Genomic DNA, 25,099 nt, shown 5'->3' with positions numbered 1-25,099 from the left:
TATCTTAAACAGCTGGTACCTTTGATATCTACAATCATATACAAAACTGTGATACATGATGGGATTCTTTATAAGGCATTTATATATCTTAAACAGCTGGTACATTTGATATCTACAATCATAAACAAAACTGTGATACATGATGGGATTCTTTATAAGGCATTAATATATCTTAAACAGCAAACTATTCGTTTACGCAATATTAACACACACAATTCCAGATGAGCGATCAGGCTCGTACGGGCCTATTGGTGTATGTTTGTTGATATCATTTACAAGGCTTTAGAAAAGAAGCAAACAAAAAATGATTAAGTTTATAATGTTATCATTACCATGATTAATACTTTTGTGGTTTTTACATCGAAAAAGCTTGCAGTTATAACAGTTAAAAATATCGACCCCAGTAGTTGGTTAAAATTAGACAAAATACATTTTTGAGACTGACAAATTCATCTAAAAACTCAAAAAGTGTCCATACATTATATTTGTACTTCAACTCCTAATGTGAAAGGTTTATTCAGATTAGGATTTCACAATCACATTTGTAACACATTTTTTTGTGGTTTTAGTTTAAGTTTTCATGTGTTTTGAGAGAAAACATAATGGTGGTATCATTGCTGTCATATGCGTCCGATTTTCAGATTGTGTGAATCATTTTTATAAACGGATGAACGATTGCAAAGGAGTAGGACTAGTCAGACCCCTTTTTGGCCCCATTATATAGCAGTTTTAAAAAATTGTTAAAATGTAAACTTTTAATTAGGTATTCATTTGAAGGTAAAATGCTTCTTCGACATAAATATGGGCTGTTTTTGACATTACTATTCACATTTATCGGATATTGGCATCATTAAGTATGCTAAATTACTTAAAGCTTCACAACTTGAGCATTTTAGTCAAATTTGAGACGGTTTTCGTCTTAAATGAAAGTGGCCGCACTTGTGTTCATTCTAAATATTGAAATGTAAGTTGCATTTCTTGATAATCCATAACATATATAAAGGTTGAGGATGAACACGGATGCGGCCACTTTCATTTTTGACAAAAATATCTGAAAAATGACATTTTTGGCATATTTGATAGATTGTTCATATCTCAGCTTGAATCGGAGCGTTTTTAATGACCAAACCAGTTAAAATCTTTCAAATAAACTAATTGAATCAACTGAAATAGACACTTAGATGTTTAAAAAGTGTCCAAAATCTTTTGTCTGATGACCCTGTAATTTGAGACCAAAATCGGCCAATACTGAACCAACTCCTTTTGTGAAAAAAAAACCCCAAACGTTCCACCAGAGACCGTTGACGTCATCGTACGCCCCAAGAAACGACGAAAAACCTCAAAACACGTAGTAGCTTGTCACATTAGAGACACATGACAATACATAAGGGAAATATTCACAACATAAAGGTGTCGGCAATTCCCGTTACCCGATACCATGGTTTTTGCGACTGGTGATCAAACAACGCAAAATGATTATGCTGGAAAATTGATACTCGGACCATATTTGTGTTTTAAATCGTGAATATTTACATACAAGGAATAAACTGTATAGATTTTTGTGGTTCGTTCTGATTACATTGTACTCTGTTGATACAATCATTCTGACAGAATCACACCTATTTTACTAAGAGCAATGTACGTGAGTATGCATGTTTGTAAACACTCATTCAATATATTGCGACGCATTATGATTCTATAGATTGAACTTCATCTAGATATCTTTGTAAATAGCAAGCACAAGATACTTTCGACACGCTTTGCCTATCTTCGAATTCATTGATATTAATGAGATGCAAGCATTCATGAGGGTCAGGTGAGGATTAAGGAATTTTAAAAGAGGTTGATGCCCAATAAAGCCAACCTTTTCAGATATACTAACAAAATGTAAGATATATGCGAGTTACTCACTAAGTGTATTCCATATTGGACATTTTTGTCAGTATGTACTGGCTTAATTATCCCGTTTCAAGCACATTTTAATAAACTTTAAAAAATTATACAAAAGAGAGATATTTAACAGTAGTTAACGCTTCTCACCTTCTGAAGTAGGCTTTGTGCTGATCAATCAAGTTTTCTATGTTGTGTGTTAGAGGCTGTTAAAAATATCTTGTGCTAGTATCACAAGCCCAGTAGTCAGCACTTTTTAACTTTTTTGGATTCGAGCGTCACTGATGAGTCTTTTGTAGACGAAACGCGCGTCTGGTGTATATACTAAATTTAGTCCTGGTATCTATGATGAGTTTATTTACAACCACTGGGTCGATGCCACTGCTGGTGGAGATTTATTTCCCCGAGGGTATCACAAGCCCAGTAGTCAGCACTTTTTTGTGCTGATATGAATTTTCATTGATATGGTTATATTTATAAATTTACTGTTTACAAATTTTTGTATTTTTTGAATAACTAAGGCTTTTCTACCTAAGGCATAGATCACCTTAGCTGTATTTGGCAAAACTTTTAGGAATTTTGGTTCTCAATGCGCTTCAACTTCGTACTTTATTTGGCCTTTTTAACTTTTTTGGATTCGAGCGTAACTGATGAGTCTTTTGTAGACGAAACGCGCGTCTGGCGTATATACTAAATTTAGTCCTGGTATCTATGATGAATTATTTACAACCACTCGGTCGATGCCACTGCTGGTGGAGATTTATTTCCCCGAGGGTATCGCAAGCCCAGTAGTCAGCACTGTTCTGTGCTGACATGAATTGTCATTGATATGGTTATATTTATAAATTTACAGTTTACAAATTTTATATAATTTTTTTGAATTAGTAAGGCTTTTTCTACCTTAGGCATAGATCACCTTAGCTGTATTTGGCAAAACTTTTAGGAATTATGGTTCTCAATGGTCTTTAACCTTTATTTGGCCTTTTTTTTTTATTACTTTTTTGGATTCGAGCGTCACTGATGAGTCTTTTGTAGACGAAACGTGTGTCTGGCGTATATAAAAAATTTAGTCCTGGTATCTATGATGAGTTTATTTGCTATTAACAAAGATATCTCGATGACGTTCAATCTATAGAATCATAAGCAGACATGCTGACAAAGTCATTGCCAAAAAAGACGACAAAACAACAGACAACTCCGACTTAATGAGTCTGAATATGCTTTTGGGATATTCACCTATGTATTACTTGATATTTTTTGTTATTGACATCTTCGTTTTTAAGGTGAATAAGACTATAAATAAACTCATCATATATACACACATTGTTGTCAATATAATTGAATTATATTTGACTGTCATAAAGGTAAAATGTTTAGCTAGCTATAAAGGGAGATTTAATCCACCATTGTCTACACAAGGAAATGTATGTTCCAAGTAAGTCAATATGACAGTTGTTTTCCATTCGTTTAATGTGCTTGAGCTTTTGATGTTGTCAATTGATAAGGAACTTTCCGATTCAAATTTTCTTTGAGTTCGGTATTTTTTTGATATTTTACATTTCACTTTTAGTTTGCATGTAGAATACGCCGCTTTTGTGATAGGTTGGTCTATTAGGTAGACCGTGTCGATTTTTTTTTATTGGCCAATCGAATAAAAACAAGAACATTTATTTTCTATGTTTTTAAATAAAGATTCATCAACAGTTTATACATACAGATACATGTATATATACAAGTATAAGATACTACTTAAACACAAATAGTGCTAAAATAAGCACATCAAACATACAATGTAAATGTTAATTTTTCAAGATATGTATAAACATGATAAACATGATAAAGTCACTTAATCTGGTTAAAGACTTTCATTTACACGTTTGAGATGATTGAAGACAAGAAGAAATATATAACGCATGAATTTAATATTATGAAATACTTTTAAATATTGTCAAACTTTTTCTGACAAGATCATAGAATATATAAACATTAAAATGTTTATGTAGCATCAATAAAAATAGCTTATTTTATACATGAACTTACGAATGCGTCGAAGAAATAACTATACACATTATTGATATTGGTATTAAAATGAAAAGTTTTGTTTTAAATAACTCCATTTATACTTACAAACTCGACTTCTTTTTACTAAAAGCCAGACGTGCAAAACAGAAAACTTCTTATAAAAAATTCCAGGTTAATCATTATGTACATCAATGTGTGTTTCGGATATAGAAATCATCAGTGAAATTCGATTTAAAGTATCAAAATGCCACAAGCACACATTTTAAAACATTTAGGCAAAACACCTAATGTAGATATGTTTGATGTTTAAGAGGGTAGAGGCCATATATATTTTTTTGGATATGGGTCTACAAAATTTAATGTTTTATGACGTTTGATTTGTTCTGCAACACTTTCAAATATTTGAGAACATAATATAATCAAACAATTATCGCTGATCTGTTTGTATTTACACACCTGTTTTCTGATGGATGAAAGATAAGTACATTTGACAGAACAGATGTACAACAAATGTATTATGTTAAAAACATTAGTTGTTGAAAACCATGTTATGTATTAATAACTATACTTACATACTAAGTAAATATCGTTGCATTTTTGTTCAAAACTATATTAATGATAAAACATTTTAATTTACAAATGTACATTTTAATGTAACTGTTTGATAACCACCATGTATAACAAGCTACTGTAAAAAAAATAAGAAACCATGAAGGACAACATCCTGTCTCAGAATTAGTTTTTTTTTATTATAACATACTTTATAATTCATTAGACTTAACATTTAGACCTCAATTGACTATTAATTTAACATTGACAAGGTTTAAGATTACAATGCAATGTTTTGAATGAACTAAAATCAGTAAAAATCAAATTGCAGCAATGAAGGTTATTCAAAATTTATCAAAAAGTACAAATAGTATATTGTATCAAGTTATGATAGTTCCCTTACAGAGAGAGAACATATATAGATGGATATGTATATACACAGGAAGAGGAGTAATATTAGCAATCTTTTTCAAACAATTTCAATCTAGCATGGTGCTTTTAAATGTAAAAGCACAGGTTGATCTCATTCTGTCATCTAGTAAATGATTTTATCAAATAAAACGAACGCATATTATTTCAAAGTAAATAGATTACTAAACGCAGCAAATGTACTCACTTATGGCATAACAAAAAATAAACTTGGTATTTGTGAACGAGTTTATACAATCACCATGTTTATACTACTTAGGCTGGATGTTTCGTTAATGGGCTAACACCAGCTCGATAGTCAACAATTCTCTGTTGTCATGAACTTTTATTTCTTTGAATTGAGTGTTAACAAAAGTCTAAAATTATCAAAAGCATTAAGGTTTGTACCCCTAGTTGAAGGTGACCTTAAAAATAACTGTTGCAATTATTTTTATTTCCAATATTTATATCTAAATACACTGACAATACATGGCATGACTCTTTCAAAATGATCACATCTATTTAGGATTGAAAACTTGTAAAGGGGCTTCCTACATATGTTAGCTTTTTCCTCCCATTACGTTAACATATAACATGTGTTTAATATAACATATTGTTATCACTAGTATATTGTAATTCATTCACGTTAATCATTTAAGTGATCAACTCATTGATTGTTTACAGCTGTCTTTAACTTGTTGTTTACAATATTTTTGTCTTGAATTATTCTATTTATAGCATGTATGAAGAGTTGACATATCTCTAGTTGTAACTGCTGTGTATTCTATTTCATCTGCAAGATCAGCATACGCGGAGTCTTTTCGTAGAGCTGTGAGAAACTCGATATATCCCTGTTCATTTATACGTAACAGTAATGTTATTAACGTCCTGTTCTTTTCCTGCGTGGTTTTACCAGATTCTATCTTTTCTCCATCATCAACTGACAATACCTCTCTTGATATTAGATGATCTACTATGCTCCCATGCTGAATACCAGTGATAACCTTGAGGTAATTCTTCTGTAGTCGAACTTTATACAACGGAATATTCCAGTCTGATAAGCCTACAAAATATAAAAAAAGTTTTGTTTCTCAAAAGTGACTAAAATATAAAAAAAATCAGTCTTGGTGAATAATTGGACTATTATACTATCGGGACTGGAAACTGATCGGTCTTTTGAGATTTTATTGTCCCGATAGCGGATTATTTATTTTTTGATTGACAGCTTATTATGTCATATGGTTAATTAGCCCTCGATACATGTAAACAATTTATTTCGATGAACATGTCAGTATGTGTATACTATTTAAATAAGTGGTTTTAAAATTTTTAAAATGAAATGAACAAATAAATTAAAAATAATATCAATATTTAATTATTATAACAAATTGAATATAATTACAAGAAAGACATGTTTTATATGGGAATAAACTAAATTAGTGCTGTTGAAAACAAATATGGTTGAAATGGCGACACTTTACTTGATCGCTAAGAAAACAATGTGTGGAAGGTTGATAGATCTTAATTAATCTTAATAAAAATAATAAGTGTGCAATTGAAATCAATGTCGAAAACTTCAGTTCAAAATTTTACCCTATAACAACAGTTACCTGGGTCTCATAAAATATTTTCATAGCTTCATTGTTTTCAAAATTTCGTCTTTACACGAAAAATTTCTCAAAAATGAAATTAGCTTGGTTTCTCTTTAGTCAGAAAAAAGTAAAATCACAAAAATACTGAACTCCAAGGAAAATTCAACCAGATGCTCCGCAGGGCGTAGCTTTATACGACCGCAGAGGTTGAACCCTGAACGGTTGGGGCAAGTATGGACACAACATTCAAGCTGGATTCCTCTCTAAATTTGGATTGTGATTAAATAGTTGACACAGCATAGGTTTCTGACACAGAATGAATGTATTCAAATGAACTTAAAGTCTCTGATGCATGATTTTTTACTATTAATTGGTTTTGGCTTTTAACTAGCTGCCAGTAACTGCGAGTACTCTCAAATCGTATTTTCTTGTTAATTCGACCTGTTGATACTGTTTATAATGCTTTTTTGTCATTTTTTATTTATATGGATCTTGGCTGTATACCAGCTTTGATTATTTGTAATATCTTCTATTTTTCACTTATTCTTACAACATTTGTATAAACTTCAAGATTATAAAAAACCGGTTTTTTTCTAAAGTGAACATTGATTGGTTAAATATTTCTCAGTGTGTTTGAATTTATTTGATAGCCTTTTGGTCATGACTGTTTGTCTCTAATATTTAATTAACTGTGCATTTGTATTCAGATATCGCAGATCAAATTTATTCGTTCTTTGTGTAATCATACGTTTTTTGATTGAGTTAAGTCTGCTAATTGATATTTTATCGTATGTTTTTATATGTTGTGATGTTATGCTATTGTTTCAGAAAAAGGGAGAAGGTTTGGGCCCATTAAAACGTTTAATCCCGCTGCAAATGTTTGCACCTGTCCTAAGTCAGGAATCTGATGTACAGTAGTTGTCGTTTGTTTATGTAATATATACGTGTTTCTCGTTTCTCGTTTTGTTTATATAGATTAGACCGTTGGTTTTCCCGTTTGAATGGTTTTACACTAGTAATTTTGGGGCCCTTTATAGCTTGTTGTTCGGTGTGAGCCAAGGCTCCGTGTTGAAGGCCGTACTTTAACCTATAATGGTTTAATTTTTAAATTGTTATTTGGATGGAGAGTTGTCTCATTGGCACTCACACCACATCTTCCTATATCTATTAAAATTTTTGTTTACTCTTAGAGCAATTCACTATGCTGTTGAATATTAATCCTCTCAAAAAAATGTTTGAAGAAATTTTCTTTTTATTTATGAAATTTCAAATGAGAAAAATTGAACCCAATTTTTTAATCACATCCCCCTTTCCCTTATTCCAAAACTAATTTCAATTAAAATATTCTAATGGAGTTTGCAACAATTACTACTCATTTAAATACATCACAAAATATTAAGATGTAAAAAAACTGCTTGTTATCACTGAATGGTAAAGATTATTTAAATTTATCAGTTGGTAGTAAAAAGTTAATATACATTGTATATTGTATATAACAAAGATTTAAGTTGATTCTGGACAAATAAAGATAACTCCAATTAAAAAAAATTCTTGCAGATATTTCTTGCTTACTATTCTGGACAAAGAAAGATAACTCTTAATTAAAAAAAAATTAGCTATTTCACAATATTGTGAAATTAGATATTTCTTGCCATTGCACAATACTGTGCAATTGAAAAGACTTGCTATTGCACAATACTTAATATAACAATTTTAGATCCTGATTTGGACCAACTTGAAAACTGGGCCCATAATCAAAAATCTAAGTACATGTTTAGATTCAGCATATTAAAGAGGCCCAAGAATTCAATTTTTGATGAAATCAAACAATGTTTAATTTTGGACCTCGATTTGGGCCAACTTGAAATCTGGGCCAATAATCAAAAATCTAAGTACATTTTTAGATTCAGCATATCAAAGAACCCCAAGGTTTCAATTTTTGTTAAAATCAAACTAAGTTTAATTTTGGACCCTTTGGACCTTAATGTAGACCAATTTGAAAACGGGACCAAAAATTAAGAATCTACATACACAGTTAGATTTGCCATATTAAAGAACCGCAATTATTCAATTTTGATGAAATCAAACAAAGTTTAATTTTTGACCCTTTGGGCCCCTTTTTCCTTAACTGTTGGGACCAAAACTCCCAAAATCAATACCAACCTTCCTTTTATAGTCATAAACCTTGTGTTTAAATTTCATAGATTTCTATTTACTTATATTAACGCTATGGTGCGAAAACCAAGAAAAATGCTTATTTGGGTCCCTTTTTGGCCCCTTATTTCTAAACTGTTGGGACCGAAACTCCCAAAATCAATAACAACCTTCCTTTTGTGGTCATTAACATTGTGTTTAAATTTCATTGATTTCTATTTACTTTAACTAAAGTTATTGTGCAAAAACCAAGAATAATGCTTATTTGGGCCCTTTTTTGGCCCCTAATTCCTAAACTGTTGAAACCAAAACTCCCAAAATCAATCCCAACCTTTCTTTTGTGGTCATAAACCTTGTGTCAAAATTTCATAGATTTCTATTAACTTAAACTAAAGTTATAGTGCGAAAACCAAGAAAATGTTTATTTTTGGCCCTTTTTGGCCCCTAATTCCTAAAATGTTGGGACCAAAACTCCCAAAATCAATACCAGCCTTCCTTTTATGGTCATACACCTTGTGTTAAAATTTCATAGATTTCTATTCACTTTTACTAAAGTTAGAGTGCGAAAACTAAAAGTATTCGGACGACGACGACGACGACGACGACGCCAACGTGATAGCAATATACGACGAAAATTTTTTCAAAATTTGCGGTCGTATAAAAAGGAAAGTCCCTAATCAAATGGCAAAATCAAAAGTTCAAACACGTCAAACGAATGGATAACAACTGTCATATTCCTGACTTGGTACAGGCATAGTTTAAAAGATGTTGATGTGTCTCTTCTGTTTAATTTCAAAAGGTGTAGTAAAACAGACTTTTAATATTGGGATTGGGATTACACTGATGTTGATGCTGGCAATTGTTCTGACGACCATGTGGAATCAAAACACTCAAAGATGGCTAAAATGGTGTTCAGTGCCGTTAGTTCTCAAGTGTTATGACTTAATATTATTAATTCTAAATTTTGACGAATTTGATTCGTTTACGGATAGTCACATATTAAACCATATTTTCGAAGGTAGAGAGAAAACAGCGGATAGCAAAAGCATATTGCACGGTTATATTTAGAATATCTAAAAACCGATATACTTTGTGACGTCATGTAATGAATTACAGGATATTGTTAAACGATCTTAAACGTTTTGAAACAAATTATACCAGTGATCGATTATTTGACGAAAAAAAATCGTCAAATACAGAAGATGACAAACAAACAAAACTAGAGGCTCTCAAGAGCCCGTATCTCTCACCTGATTCTACTTGGGTTTTTGAAATCATATAAAAAGAAAAAATTTGGCTACAAAGTAACAACACTTGGCCAGCACCTCATTAAGAAAAGAAAAAATATGCTATGTTTGCTTTCATTCAATTCAGAGGTTTTCTAAAAGAAGACATGTGTATGTATTTCCCATAGGGTCCTATGCTAAACAAAGTCCCCTGCTGGAAGCCACATTGGTTGATGGATTGGCTACAAAGTAACAACACTTGGTCAGCATGTCATAAGGAACATTCATGCTATGTTTGACTTCATTCCATTCAGTGGTTCTCTAAAAGAAGACATTTGTATGTATTTCCTATTGGGTCCTATGTTAAACTAAGCCCCCCGCTGGGGGTCAACTTGGATGATGGATCTGCTACAAAGTAACAACACTTGGTCAGCACCTCATAGGGAACATTCATGCCAAGTTTGGTTTCATTCCATTCAGTGGTTCGAATCTCTTAAAGAAGTCATTTGTATGCATTTCCCATAGGGTCCTATGTTAAACTAAGTCCCCCGCTGGCGGCCATCTTGAATGATGGATCGGCTACAAAGTAACAACACTTGGTCAGCACCTTATAAGGAACATTCATGTCAAGTTTGGTTTCATTCGATTCAGTGGTTCGGATCTCTGAAAGAAGTCATTTGCATGCATTTCCCATAGGGTCCTATGTTAAACCAAGTCCCCGGCTGGCGGCCATCTTGGATGATGGATTGGCTACAAAGTAACAACACATGGTCAGCACTTTATAAGGAACATTCATGCAATGTTTGGTTTTATTCCATTCAGTGGTTCTCTAGAAGAAGTCATTTGTATGCATTTCCCATAGGGTCCTATGTTAAACTAAGTTCCCCACTGGCGGCCATCTTGAATGATGGATCTGCTACAAAGTAACAACACTTGGTCAGCACCTCATAGGGAACATTCATGCCATGTTTGGTTTAATTCCATTCAGTAGTTCTGTAAAAGAAGTCATTTGTATGCATTTCCCATAGGGTCCTATATATGTTAAACTAAGTCCCCTGCTGGCAGCCAACTTGGATGATGGATCGGCTACAAAGTAGCAACACTTGGTCAGCACCTTATAAGGAACATTCATGCCATGTTTGGTTTTATTCCATTCAGTGGTTCTCTAGAAGAAGTTCAAAATGTAAAAAGTTAACGACGACGACGGACGCTAAGTGTTTAGAAAAAAAGACAATTGAAATAACAGCTTAAATTCAGCGTTATTGTCAAGGAGACAATATGATATACATAAAATGCCAACAAAATCAAATGACGATTTTGATACGTGACAAATATGTTCGGAAATTAATAATATAACAAATATAGCCTTTGTAATGAGGTCAATACAGGATATATCGACCAAAAGAAGTATATCGACATTGGACTTCGTCCTCAGTCAATATACTTCTTTCAGGTCAATATATCCTTGTATCAACTTCATACAAACGCCATATTTGTATAATATACCTCAATGTAAGTTCTTAATTACGAACATTTATTTCTCGCCAATGCAGTAACCCTACCTGGCTTATGTATGCAGAAATTATCAATATTATACCTTCATTCTCTGCAGGTACTAATGCTGCACTTTGGCTCATTTCTTTAGAATCAAATTTCAAATCATTTGCAAGGTCTTTATATCCATAGGCATCTAATCCGTCAACAAATACACCATACGTAGGTTCTCTCCTTTTAGTCACAATATCCAGCAATGCTTTGTTCTGATCATCTTGTCCAGCATGTTGTTCAATACGGCGTCTGTCATCAACTGATATCACCAAATTAGTCATCATATGGTCTAAAATCTGGCTTGTTTGTATGTCCTGTATGATTCTGTTTTCTTTTTCTCTGATTCTATCTGTTAATGAAAATATCATTTTATAAAAAAATAGAAGTTTTGTGGATCATTGAGTAAAACAATGCTTACAATTATTCTACATTGTTTTTGTGCATCACATTTCGTTGCCCTAAAAACATGATTATTTATAAGAAAATTGCCATGAAATGTATACACATATTAAATAAATTTGAGTGTCATTCGAAATTAAAAGTAAGGTGTCTGCTCTTTGGTCGGATTGTTATATCTTTGACACATTCCCTATACATGTGCTATAACCATTCTCAATTTTATTGCACGAGAGGAAATAGAAAACATGTCAGTATATTATATTGATGTAAATAAGTTCAGAAAGAATGATCATGTAAAATTATCAGTATGAATTGGACAGATGACAAAATACACCCCTTCTAGTTGATGTTTCTTTCTGATTTTTGTGGGTTTTTTCTACTTTTTTTTGCATAATATGTTTGCGGAGCTGCCATCACTCGGCCTTATTTAGCATGTTTTAGGAAAATAGTGACCAAGGTCCGCTAATGCAATGACTAAATACGTCAGAACAGGGTGGTAGAGGAGAGATTTTTGCTGAACTATATGCTGAAATACAATAGAAAAACTTTGTTTTATATATTTCCCTGATTGTATGGAATTTCTTTCAACAAACATAACGTCAGGGGCATTGTATAATAAAACTATTTCAGTAAATGTTTTATATATTTCTGTTATAAATCTATGATATACATATTTCCTGCACTGAATAACTGATATACATAATACCTTATAGTTCTTTGTTTTTTATTTACTCAAACCGTTCATATAGTATTACCTCTAACAATTTCTACTGCTTTAAGTGTATTGGGATCAACATCCTTTACAACCTCTTTTAAACACCTTGCTCCTTTACCAATATTTACAAAAGCTTGCTCAAGTACCCGTATTGTAGGATTCACTGTTCTGTCTTTCCTCCATGTAAACAACACTTCCTTATTCTGTGCTGTCAAATCACGATCATATTTCTCTTTGATACTTTCTAAATCTTCTACAGACAGTCCAAGTTCTATTCCTAGTTGAAATACTATCTTGCCAATCAGTGGTGTTAATCTATCTAAAATCTCATCTGATGGAATACAATCTAAAATATCGTCAGGAATACCTATATAAAATACAAATTAAGATAATCTACAGTGAATTTTCCAAAACTAAATCAAAGACTTGATAGTTAGTGCTACCCTGATTGTTTTTTGTACAGCAATGCGATATCAATATTAAAGTTAAATGTGTGTTATGTTGTGAGAACTTGGTATAGTGTTTTGGCCTTGCAGTCATGTTTGATGGTGGAGCAAGTATGCTGAAAACATCAAGGAATACTCACTAGAAGTTTTGTTGAAATTGGTTCAATAGTTTTTGTCTTGTAGAAGTTTGTTTTAAAAGTAGACGAAACAGGATAGCGTATCAATAAACTGTTGACAGAGATAATCTTTCGCATAGTTTACGTCGTTTAATATTGCAATTATGAACATTTGCACTGAACTATCAAATTACAAAAAAATGCGAAAAATACACTGTTTCTCAATGTCAACCGGTTTTTGATTAAGAGAATTCAACAATTTTTAAACAAGGATCCATGAACTGCACACCCTAGTCTCATATCTTAGATGATTTGTCAGATTGAACATACTTTTGACCCTTATATTATAGACTAGATATGGAAGTCATTTCAGATCAACTTAGGGAACTTCCACATGTCTGATACATCTGAACCTTAACATTTAAAAAAAAAAATGTCTGTGTTCCCATTATTTGGTGTCGACTAGATGCAGCTCATGTTTGAAAAGAAGAAAATATATATTGCTGATTTTAGATGACAGATGTGAAATGACACAAACTGCTAACAATTGCTCTCATCGGTTATAGGAAGGTATAAGAATATGAGAGGAGGACTACAAAACATGAGCATTCAATTATTGCACTTATTACCTCTCTGATATGACTAAAACACAATAACGAAACAGTTGACCAATGAACCACGGAAACGAGGTCAACTCAAACCAACCAGACTGGCATCAATTTATTACAGATATTCCATACACCACTGCTTAAAGTATTTGAGAAACGGACCTTATCATGTTAACCTTAATCATTGATCCATGAAATGCAGTCGAAGGCGACATATAGGTATGTGAAACAGAAAGTCGTTATTATAATATCATATACAGACCTTAATATATCACACTACTTACTAGATTTAACTTGCTTTATCCGCCTAACCTGCAAAATATAATAATATCAAACTATAGGTTCTCAAGAGCCTGTGTATCTTACCTGTATCTACTTTTTTGAAATAAAGTAAAAAAAGGTAATAATTTATAGTATTACATATTATAGATTATTAGATGTTATATAATATTAGAACCTATTATAATGGTTAAAATAATAACAATAACACGTAAAATTTCCTTAAAATTACTAATCGACGGACAGCAAATCAACAATGGATTGTCTGAACATTTCAAGGTAGATAAATCTAATCCTGATGAACATGTCCACCTGATGTTAGATGTACTGTACATCTAAATACACGGTTAGATTTGGCATATCAAAGAACCCCAATAGTTCATTTTTTTATGAAATCAAACGTTTAATTTTGGACCCTTTTGGCCCCTAATTCCTAAACTGTTTGGGGTTAAACTCCCAAAATCAATCCAAACTTTCCTTTTGTGGTCATAAACCTTATTTTAAAATTTCATAGATTTCTGTTTACTTATACTAAAGTTATTGTGCAAAAACCAAGAAAAATGCTTATTCATGCCCTTTTTGGCCCTTATTCCTGAACCGTTGGGACCAAAACTCCCAAAATCAATCCCTAACTTCCTTTTATTGTCATAAACCTTCTGTTTAAATTTCATAGATTTCTATTTTCTTTACTAAAGTTAAAGTGCGAAAACCAAATGTCTTTTGACAATAATGACGACGCCAACACCAATATACGCCCAAAAAATTTCAATTTTTGCGGTCGTATAAAAATCTACTATAACTTCTTCAGGTTTTTTTTGACAAATTTAGTCATATTGACTTATTTTAGAATGATATTTTGGTAAACATTATTGCTATTTACAGCTTTGATAATATATTTAATAATATTCTGGGACAACAACCCATCAACAGTCTGTCTGAAATTTTAGAACAGATAACTCTAAACCTAATGAACATGTTAACCCTGTGACAGATGTGTTCTAAATGCTTTTGTTTCATAGACATAATCCAAAAACTGCATTTCCGCCTTATGTTCTATGTTTACCTATGTCAGGGATGTTGGTTGGCAGGCAGGGACATCAAACATATGCATTTTTCTTTGTTTTAAATACAATTATGATTGTGGCCAAGTTTTTCTTATATTTATTCCATGTGTGTCAGAGAAGAAAATTTATGTAAATGATAACGATGGACGACGACGGACGCCAAGTATTGAGAAAAGCTAACTTAACTCACAGACTTGTTTCTGTGGACCAAGTGAGCAAAATATATGTCTAGGTAGGTTAACACATGGTCAAGTATGTTCAAACATTGTCGAATACGGTTCAGACTAGTACGAGTATGGTTCAGACTAGGTAGAGCGCTCAGACGCACTCAGACGCATACAAAATGTTGATTTCTGGTCGGGTAAAATGTTAAATATTATGCAGGCTACAGTCAAATATTATTCATTAAATATCAGTACAGTCGAGTTGATATACGCCATTTTAAACTTTCACTAGTTTGTACATGTAGTGTCAAGTCTACATTGTTAATTCTTTTTACAAAACTGTTTGTAATTTCTATATACATTTTACAATGTAGTACGATGTAAATCAAATGCACAGCTTGGGTCAAATCGTTGAACAAAAAATTTGACAGATAATGTCCTCTTGAGAATAACTACATCTTCCCAAGCATAATACAACACGCAGAAATGATTTGACAACTTTCCAACATTGTAGACGAGAATAAAATTCATTACAAAAAGCTGTTTTGTTGATCTTATATTGCTGATCATTTAGTCTGTTAAGTTTCTCTATATTTTTTAGTTTTTGCTCAAACTCAAAACAAGATCAACAAAATGCTAATTTAAAGGCAAATGTTCTTGCTAACGGTGTAAGACTCATTTTAATATCCGGTCTCTAATCAACGTCCCTTTTTAAAATGGACGTCTCAAAAGAATAACATTCTAAATTTACGGTCAATATTACAACCCTCTATTTGCATGATTGTTTTGTTACACAATGCACGTCAAATATTTTGCTTCTCTATTCAACATCCGTTCTATAGGCTTGTCGTATTGAAATCACACCTTCCTCAATAGACTGGCTAAACCTAAAACTCAAGAAGTTGTTGAAACATATTAAGTACTACATGTACTAAATCATAATACTTTTCTATTATGACAAAAAAAGCTATAAATTATTAAGGACAATAGCTTAAAAATCAAGTAGTCATCAGGCAATTTCATCCAAATTTTCTTCATTGCAGATCTTGGCTATATATAATTTTCCTTTTTATCTACTTATTTTAGTGTTTAGATATCAAGCAAAAAGGCATAACTGGTAAACATTTTCATCAAAGGACAATCACCCTATAAGGAATTAACTGACGATTTCGACCGTTGAACTTATCTATATAGCTTGTCTTGCTGATCATTTCGGCAATTCAAAGATGTTCGCTATATATTTTAGTCTTAAAGTAAAAGGCAAACATGGAAAAGAAGATAACATTTGTCATCTAAGGACAATTACTCCTATAAAAAGTTGTCTGACAATGATGAATAATATGAGTTTTGTGGTAATAAGTATTGTTTATAAGTTTCATAAAAATTGGTTGGGGCAAATTTAAGTAAGAGGACTTAAACAAAATCAGCAATTTCTAATTTGTAAAGGAGTATTACTCTACATGATCAGTTAGAGTGACACTCCAAAAAATTATAAGTTGATCTGTGTTTTGAAGTATTTAGAATTGTGTATAAGTTTCATAACATTTGATTGAAGCTAACATAAATAAGGGAATGGAAATGACAAATTCTGTAATTTTCCATTTGTAAATGAGCATAACTTCAAACAGAAAAAATAAATGGTTGAGGAAAACTAAATTTAGAATCTGGAAACCAATTTTGGGACGAACGGACAAACGAACGGGAGTAAAACTTCATGCACCCTCCGCTACAGCGGGGGCGTAGAGGAAGCATAAAAAACTGATGGCAGAATTTATTGATACAGTCATCCCTTCGTAAATTTTACGGACGCTATCACGAGTTGGTTGACCTTTATGGAATAACCGTTTCACAGATGATATCAGATATGTTCCTTATGTCATAACTACAATCCCCTTCCCTTTCATGAATGTGACTATTTACCGGATTTGTTATAGCATAAGCAACCTGGCGGTTGCCACATGTGGAGCAGGATCAGCTTACCATTATGGAGCCTCTGAGATTACCCCCAGTTTTTGGTGGTGTTCGTGTTGCTTATTCTATCGTTTTATATTTTGTGTCACATGTGTCATGTGTACTATTGTTTGTCTGTTTGTATTTTTTCATTTTTAGCCATGGCGTTGTCAGTTTATTTTTAATTTATGAGATTGATCGGCCCTCTGGTATCTTTCGTCCCTTTTATGAGACCATCCATTATTATTTGTGAAGTAGACACTAAATATGTATTTATACGGTTTTGGTATTTTCAAATGAACTTTTTGATGTCAAGGTCAGACGAATATTGCAGGACAGAAATGTACACCTTAAACCCACTTATATGGATAAATCTGTTGTAGAGTTGTCACTGACTCAGACGTACTTATAAATATAATTATTTCTGTGACTGTATCTTGCATTAATTTGTAGGATCCTTTAATTACTATAGATGATTGAGCTGATCTATAACAATAACATCTCCATGCCTTATATGTCATGTACTGTATTACGACACTAGATTAAAACTGACGAGGAAAGGTAACACCCGGCCACCAAAGTTTTATTTACGTGAAGCCAAGGTGGTTGTGTGGTCTAGCGCACCGGATACAGTGCAGGCGATTTGGTGTCACAATATCTCAGTAGCATGGGTTAAAATCCCAGCAAAGGGAAGAACAAAAAATTTGCGAAAGCAAATTAACAGATTTAACATTGTTGGGTTGATGTTTAGAAGAGTTGTATATACATAATGTACACAGCCATGTTTCACCATCAATGCTGGTGATCCGATGGATAAATCTGTATATATACAGTAAGAAAGCAAATTTACAGATCTAACATTGTTAGGTTGATGTTTAGACGAGTTGTATATATATAGTACGATACATACAACTGACCACACCGTATATCAAATATAGTTATATACACAATATATAAAAAAAGATAAATACAACTGCACCAGTCCACTACAGTAATAACTTACCACACATAATTTATGTTGTGTTATTTCCATTTCTCTCAATCCGTTGTGCACTTCTGTGAATCGTATTTGATCATTCTCTTTCAAATACATCAGTGTGAAAAATTTAACAAGCTGTGCATTTCCTGGGTAATTGTATTCCATATCTTTCCATATCATCTCTTCCATTCCAAGATGGAGAGCCAAATCGTGAAGCATGCGTGTTTCACAATTAACAGACAGCCGGAACAATTCTTTGTCACTTGGAATCTGAGATAATGCATCTTCACTCAAACCTAAGATTATATCAAGAATACATAAGCTTAGTAAAAAAAGTATGTTAATATATTACTGAGATAAGTTATAACTATTCAACATTGGAAGTTAGTCTGTACACAATATTAGCAACATATGAAGTAATCTTATCATAATTACTTCGAACTTATGTTCACAAAATACACATACAAGTGTTATCTGATATATAGCATATACTTTAATCTATTGATATCTATCATACAAATTTACTATTAAGATATATAGGATATATTGTAGTAATTTACAGAAATTAATCTAAACTAAACTTGCAAAAAAGGGGAACGTAAGATACTAGAGGGACTGTCAAACTCATAGATTAAAAATAAAGTGACCAACTCCATCGCTAAAATAAAAAAAGACATACAGACAAATATTAGTACAGAAGACACAACTTCAATAACTAAAGACTAAGCAACATGAACTGCACCAAATTATATACTTTAAATGTAAGGTTCCAGTACATGTATTTTAAGTAGTTGTTAATTCAAAAGGTAAAAATGTATTGCTTTTCTACTGATGTTCAAATATTGTGTAATCGTTATCAGGACGAAAGCACACCATTTTCAAGGTTTATGACATGAAATATGAAATTATATATTTTTATACTAGTAAGTTAAATGTTAAATGTTAAACCTTGTCAATAATCTGCTATTGCAAAGAGATAAATGATACATTTACCTTGACAATTAGCATCACACTGCTTTTGTTCCTGCAAAATAGAAAATAACTTTACAAGTATTTGTATAACTCCTGTAAGCAATCTACTTGCTCATCGGTCCACAAAAACACATTTCACTTTGTAAAATGTGTGAAACTAATGACACAAACACATATAATAAAAAATATACAATATTGGCAAATGCTAATAGTTACTACAAGCAAAGTCACTACCTTACAAAAACAGGTTAAACAAAAAGATGTCATATCAACAATATCATCCTTTGTCCCTCTGTCTGATACATTTTATGTTTAGTTACTATCATACCAACATCAGCAAGTTGGTACAGATATAAATTTGTCTCTTAATGTATGAACATGTTTACATAACAACTTAAAAGAGCTTGGTATATGGCATATAGTTTGCTACTTGTTGAAGGCCTTAGGTGCTAAATTTTACGCATTTGGTTTATGATGAAGAATTATCATGTTGAAAATCATATACCATATATTATTTCTTATATAGAGCTGAAAAATTTAATGTCTAACATACATGTATAATGCAAATATAATACCAATGTCACGAATGTTCTGCAATAAGAGAACTTGGCGACATATGCGGAGGCTTAGACATACAATTCTAAATATCTCTCATGTATGTACCAATAAAAGTATATAAATACCCTTTTCTTGTTCCAAATACTCCAGTTAGTTTTAATGTTTTCACCGTGTTCACAAAAACATTCCTCAGCTTCTGAAACCATCTTGTGTTCTGATGTGAAACAGTTTAGTTTCGAGCAGGAATACTCGGTGTGGAAAGGTAACTTGCTGCTAGCTTTACAATGGATGGAAGACTGATAAAATTCGGAAATTCTCTCTAAAGTAACAAACAAACAATCCCGGACACTGGTGGCTATATCAGGTATTATCAAACCCTTGGAGCGCTTGTGGACTAGATGCAATAAGATCTTATTTCCTTCTACACAGACAACAATATCATGCTCTTTATCAACTGATAACCCAACAAACCCAGAAAACATAAGTTTCCTTCCTCTGTATTGTTTTAATGTCCACATACTGAGACATGCGCATGTTAGACGGTTTGGTAAGGCTGGAGGTATGATGGTTCCTTTAAAAACGAAGGCCAAACTAACAGTCCTCTCTGGTGTACATTCTTGTAACAAGAAATCTGTATCATTTCTTTGGGTAAGCATACAGGGTACAAAGAAGTGTTCTACTGGTAGCCGGTTTCCTGTTTTTGTATCATATCTACGCTGTTCAGATACGATATCAAGGTGTATCAGCATATCGAATATGTACTCTTTAAATGGTAAAATCTGACAAAATTCTTTTTGTTCCCAAATCTGGTAGAGGTCTACTTTTTGTATCATTCCATTTTTTGACATCTTCTTGAAGGTTTTTCTTGTTTTATCTTCTTTAGGCCAGAATTCAACATCTATGAAAATGAAAAAAAAACAATCTTATGACTTGAACTCAAAGTAAAATATATACTTGTATTAAAATGTACTTTGAAAGTTATATTGCTCACCTAGGTAAGGGCATGAAAACAAAATTATCTTAATACTTTAATAAAATGTCCTATCTTAGGAGTAATTAACTGTCCTTATGAAATGCATTTGATGATCAAAATAGTATCCTTTCTCATTTGGAAGAACGTTATCCCTTTAAACATGTTCAATATTTAGAAACCATGAAATTCTATGGTTATACCTACACCTTTGTGATTATGAAATATCTGTTTCAGTTTTAACTAAAACTAGAGGCTCTAAAGAGCCTGTGTCGCTCACCTTGGTCTATGTGCATATTAAACAAAGGACACAGAAGGATTCATGACCAAACTGTGTTTTGGTGATGGTGATGTGTTTGTAGATCTTACTTTACTGACATTCTTGCTGCTTACAATTATCTCTAACTATAATGAACTTGGCCCAGTAGTTACAGTGGAAAATATTGTGTACAATTTAACAAAAATTTACTATAAAGGGCAATAACTACTTAATGGGTCAATTGACCATTTTGATCATGTTGACTTATTTGTAGGTCTTAATTTGCTGTACATTATTGCTGTTTACAGTTTATCTCTATCTATAATAATATTCAAGATAACAACCAAAAGCTGCACAATTTTCTTAAAATTACCAATTCAGGGGCAGCAACCCAATAACGGGTTGCCTGATTGGTCTGAAAATTTTCGGGCAGATAGATCTTGACCTGATAAACAATTTAACCATCATCTGATTTGCTTTAAATGCTTTGGTTTCAGAGATATGAGCAAACAACTGCATTTTACCCTATGTACTATTTTTAGCCAAGTCGGCCATCTTGGTACACGGGCGGGGTCATCGCACACATTTTTAGACTAGATACTCTAATGATGATTGTGGACAAGTTTGGTTAAATTTGTCTCAGTAGTTTCAGAGGAGAATATTTTTGTAACAGATTACAAAAAATTACGAAAAAAAATTGTTAAAAATTGAATATAAAGGGCAATAACTCCTTAAGGGGTTAACTGACAGTGTTGGTCATGGTTGACTTATTTGTAGATCTTACTTTGTTGAACATTATTGCTGTTTACAGTTTATCTCTATCTTTAATAATATTCCAAATAATAACCAAAAAACGGCAAAATTTTCTTGAAATTACCAATTTAGGGGCAGCAACCTAACAAAGGGTTGTCCCAATCATCTGAAAAGGAGTATGTTCGATAAGGTCCTAAAATGGCCCCCTTTTTTAGCGTAAATTTCAAATTCAGATTTATCGACCAATATCAGGATAAATTACAGCTAATACATTGACTAGCTAGGATATAAACCATTTTGTTGAAAATTTTACGTTTCTGCGTTTCATTATGACGTCACAAGTTGTACTCATATTGATTTTTCACGAAAAAATCAATGAAAATGGGTAAATTTCCATAGATAATTGGACAGGAAACATAGAGCGCATGCGTCGACAACAAAGATCTTTTAAAAGAATGTTTGTGAAGACATTTCACATGTCTTATTTGAATCTTAAGCTTGTCGACGCCTGCGCTCTATGTTTCCTGGTCCTTCATTTGGTTGAAATCTAGCTGATTTTGTCAAATTTCACCAAAATCCCTTATTTTGACCTTTTTTGGATGTAAAAATCAAAGTGTTAGAATTAAACTTTGACAAAAACAGTTCTGTTTAAAGTTCTAACATGTCTTTAATGCAACTTAAAACATTTATTGTCTTGTAACTATGAACTTTATAATTGGGGCCAAATATGGCCCTTACCGAACTTACTCCTTTCAGGGCAGATAGATCTTGACCTGATAAACAATTTTATCCCATTTCAGATCTCTCTAAATGGTTTGATTTCAGAGATATAAGCAAAAAATCTACATTTTATCCCTATGTTCTATTTTTAGCCATGGCGGCCAACTTGATTGGCCGGGTCACAATACACTTTTTTAAAACTAGATACCCTATGATGATTGTAGCCAAGTTTGGTTAAATTTGGCCCAGTAGTTTCAGAGGAGAAGATTTTTGTAAAAGTTAACGACGACGCCAGACGCCAAGTGATGAGAAAAGCTCACTTGGCCCTTTGGGCCAGGTGAGCTAAAAGAAAAAAAAAATTTCAAAGTTTGCATTTACGTTTTTACAAAACGTAAGTTAAAACAGTCATCTTCTTCAAAATTTCACAACATAATATAATAATTAGCTATAATTTAACAAGAATGGACGCTGTGAATAAAGAAAAAAGATTAATTTTGACTAATTGTTTAATAAAAGGTTCTTACAAACCAACACAAAGATAACTGAAGGGCACCAATTAACAATCCCCAGTGCTCTAAATGGTTGATAAACAATATTGAAGTAAGTTGTTTTTTTACCAGGAATATAATTACTACTCAATAAAAATATATACAAACCAGTAATGAAAGATCTCATAACTTCAACCATAAGAAGGGGACTTATGATAACTTTATCTCTAAGCTGTGGTGTGTCAAAATACACAATCTTCCCTAGAGAATGCTGAAAATGTAGGAAATCGGTCAGCTGTTCAGCAGACAGGACAGACACCCCGCTGATGGCATTCAATTCTTTAACTTCAGCCAATGACATAATTTGTTTCCCTTCTGCCACCAATTCAGCGATCTCGAGCTCCAGTGGAACACATGCGTTCGGCATCTTTTCACCCCAACATGGGTGGTTGAATGTAAGTTCTGTAATAGTTTTCTTCAGAACTTCTATTTCAGGGTCAGCTTGATCTTTAGCATTAACAAATATTAGAGGCCTAAGAACCAGATGATGTTGGCCTTCATGGTCTTTAAACAACTCCTCAATTCCACTATAAAGCTCTTCACGTCGTGTCTCAACATTCTCCTATGAAAACATAAAAAGGTTGCCAAATAAATTAAAGACCTTTAGTGAGCGCACTCACATACCCCACGTCCCTACATTGTCATTGGAGAAATAAAATAAGTGTAAGAAAAAAAAGTTGTATAAAAAAAAGGGAATCATATTTTCCTATCAATATGCGCATCTACACAGTATGTCCTTATTATCTACAAAGTTTCATGAAATTCTGTTGTGGGGTTTCAGAGGAACTGCGATGACAAACTGTTGCAGAAGTACATTGAAGCAAATAAGCTCAAAGGGGCGTAACTCCTAGAAAAAAATGAATCATAATTTCCTGTCGATATGCACATCTACAAAGTATGTTCTTATTATCTACAAAGTTTCATGAAATTCTGTTATGTGGTTTCAGAGGAGTTACAATGACAAACTGTTGCAGTAGTACATTGAAGCCAATAAGTTCAAAGGGGCGGGGGGGGGGGGGGGGGTTAACTCCTAAAAAAATGAATAGTAATTTCCTGTCGATATGCACAACTAGATGGTATGTCCTTATTTTCTAAAAAGGTTTAATGAACTTCTGTTGTGTGGTTTGAGAGAAGTTGCAATGCCAAGAAACAGGACTGACGGACGGACAAATGAAAAGACAGATGGGCCAAAAACATTAAACCCTCTGCAACTTTGTTGCGTGGGGTATAATAAACTTGAGGCTGTAAAAAGGTTGCATCGCACATCATTATCTAAAAGCATCTTCAATGGGTGTATATTCCAACTACAATTATATAATAAGTTTGATCTCAAATTTTCAGAGTAGACATTTCTACTGTTACAGGTCAATTTACAACTTTAACCTAGCTCTTATACTTTTAAAGATATTTCCGAAACTATTAAGGATGTTCGCTTGTCATGTTTTGGATTGTTTGTCAGATTTACGGAATCCTGTGATTTTATCCATTCGAATGCCTTAAACAAATTTGCCAATTGACCCCCATTTTTCTTTTTACAAATATTTTACATGTATATTGATAAGCCATCTGTTAAAGTCTTAAACAATTTTAATTATATTTTACAGCACATTTCAGTCAGTATGTAGCTAATGGTAATATCTTTGGTTAGCTTGCCTGTTAGCTGAACCGTGAAGTCATTGTTAGGAAAGGTAAACTTCCCTCCTTTTAAAGTAGCTTAGTCCTACCGATATTTTTTATCTGTTGGGCTAGTCTACTATTAAAGGAGGGAAGTTTACCTTACCTAACAATGACTTCACGGTTCAGCTAACAGGCAAGCTAACCAAATTTATTACCATTAGCTACTTACTGACTAAAATGTGCTGTAAATGTTTTTAAGAACTTAAACTTGTCAATGATAAAGCCTTGATCAGTCAAAAGAGACCATTTTCCCGCCAAAATGTCAATGGCTATTATAGAAAAAAACAAGCACATTGACCTATATATTTGTTTGCTCTTTTGGTTCCTTTATTAATCCCCTATCAATATAAACTAGTTTTATGAAAAGTTATTTATTTTGAAACTGAGTAGCAAACTTCCTTTACAGTTGTTTAATCTTACATTCCAAAATGTCCAAGGGGAATACAGTGATATTAAGGTGTTAAAAATATTTTTAGAAGATGTTTTTTGTTATTCACAATTGTACTATCTACATAGTTTTTAAACACTTGTAA

The 25,099-nt window shown here is 32.6% G+C and overlaps 1 protein-coding gene across 1 annotated transcript in view; it reads right to left on the bottom strand.

Moving 5' to 3' along the window:
• Window positions 1-4,495: 4,495 nt before the first annotated feature.
• LOC134684945 (uncharacterized) overlaps window positions 4,496-25,099 on the bottom strand; it is a 267,814-nt gene continuing 247,210 nt past the window's right edge. The window contains exons 13-20 of the mRNA XM_063544265.1: window positions 22,998-23,451; window positions 19,765-20,537; window positions 19,103-19,133; window positions 18,134-18,405; window positions 13,958-13,985; window positions 12,544-12,870; window positions 11,439-11,738; window positions 4,496-5,932 (exon numbers count right to left, since the gene is read on the bottom strand). Coding sequence (XP_063400335.1) covers window positions 5,598-5,932; window positions 11,439-11,738; window positions 12,544-12,870; window positions 13,958-13,985; window positions 18,134-18,405; window positions 19,103-19,133; window positions 19,765-20,537; window positions 22,998-23,451 — 2,520 coding nt within the window. The 3' untranslated portion in view covers window positions 4,496-5,597. The remainder of the gene's footprint in view (window positions 5,933-11,438; window positions 11,739-12,543; window positions 12,871-13,957; window positions 13,986-18,133; window positions 18,406-19,102; window positions 19,134-19,764; window positions 20,538-22,997; window positions 23,452-25,099) is intronic.

Source organism: Mytilus trossulus, chromosome 9, assembly GCF_036588685.1.
Source record: "Mytilus trossulus isolate FHL-02 chromosome 9, PNRI_Mtr1.1.1.hap1, whole genome shotgun sequence".
Taxonomy (NCBI): Eukaryota; Metazoa; Mollusca; class Bivalvia; order Mytilida; family Mytilidae; genus Mytilus; species Mytilus trossulus.
Note: the sequence above shows the minus strand (reverse complement) of the source record. Positions and strands in the feature narration are given on the sequence as shown.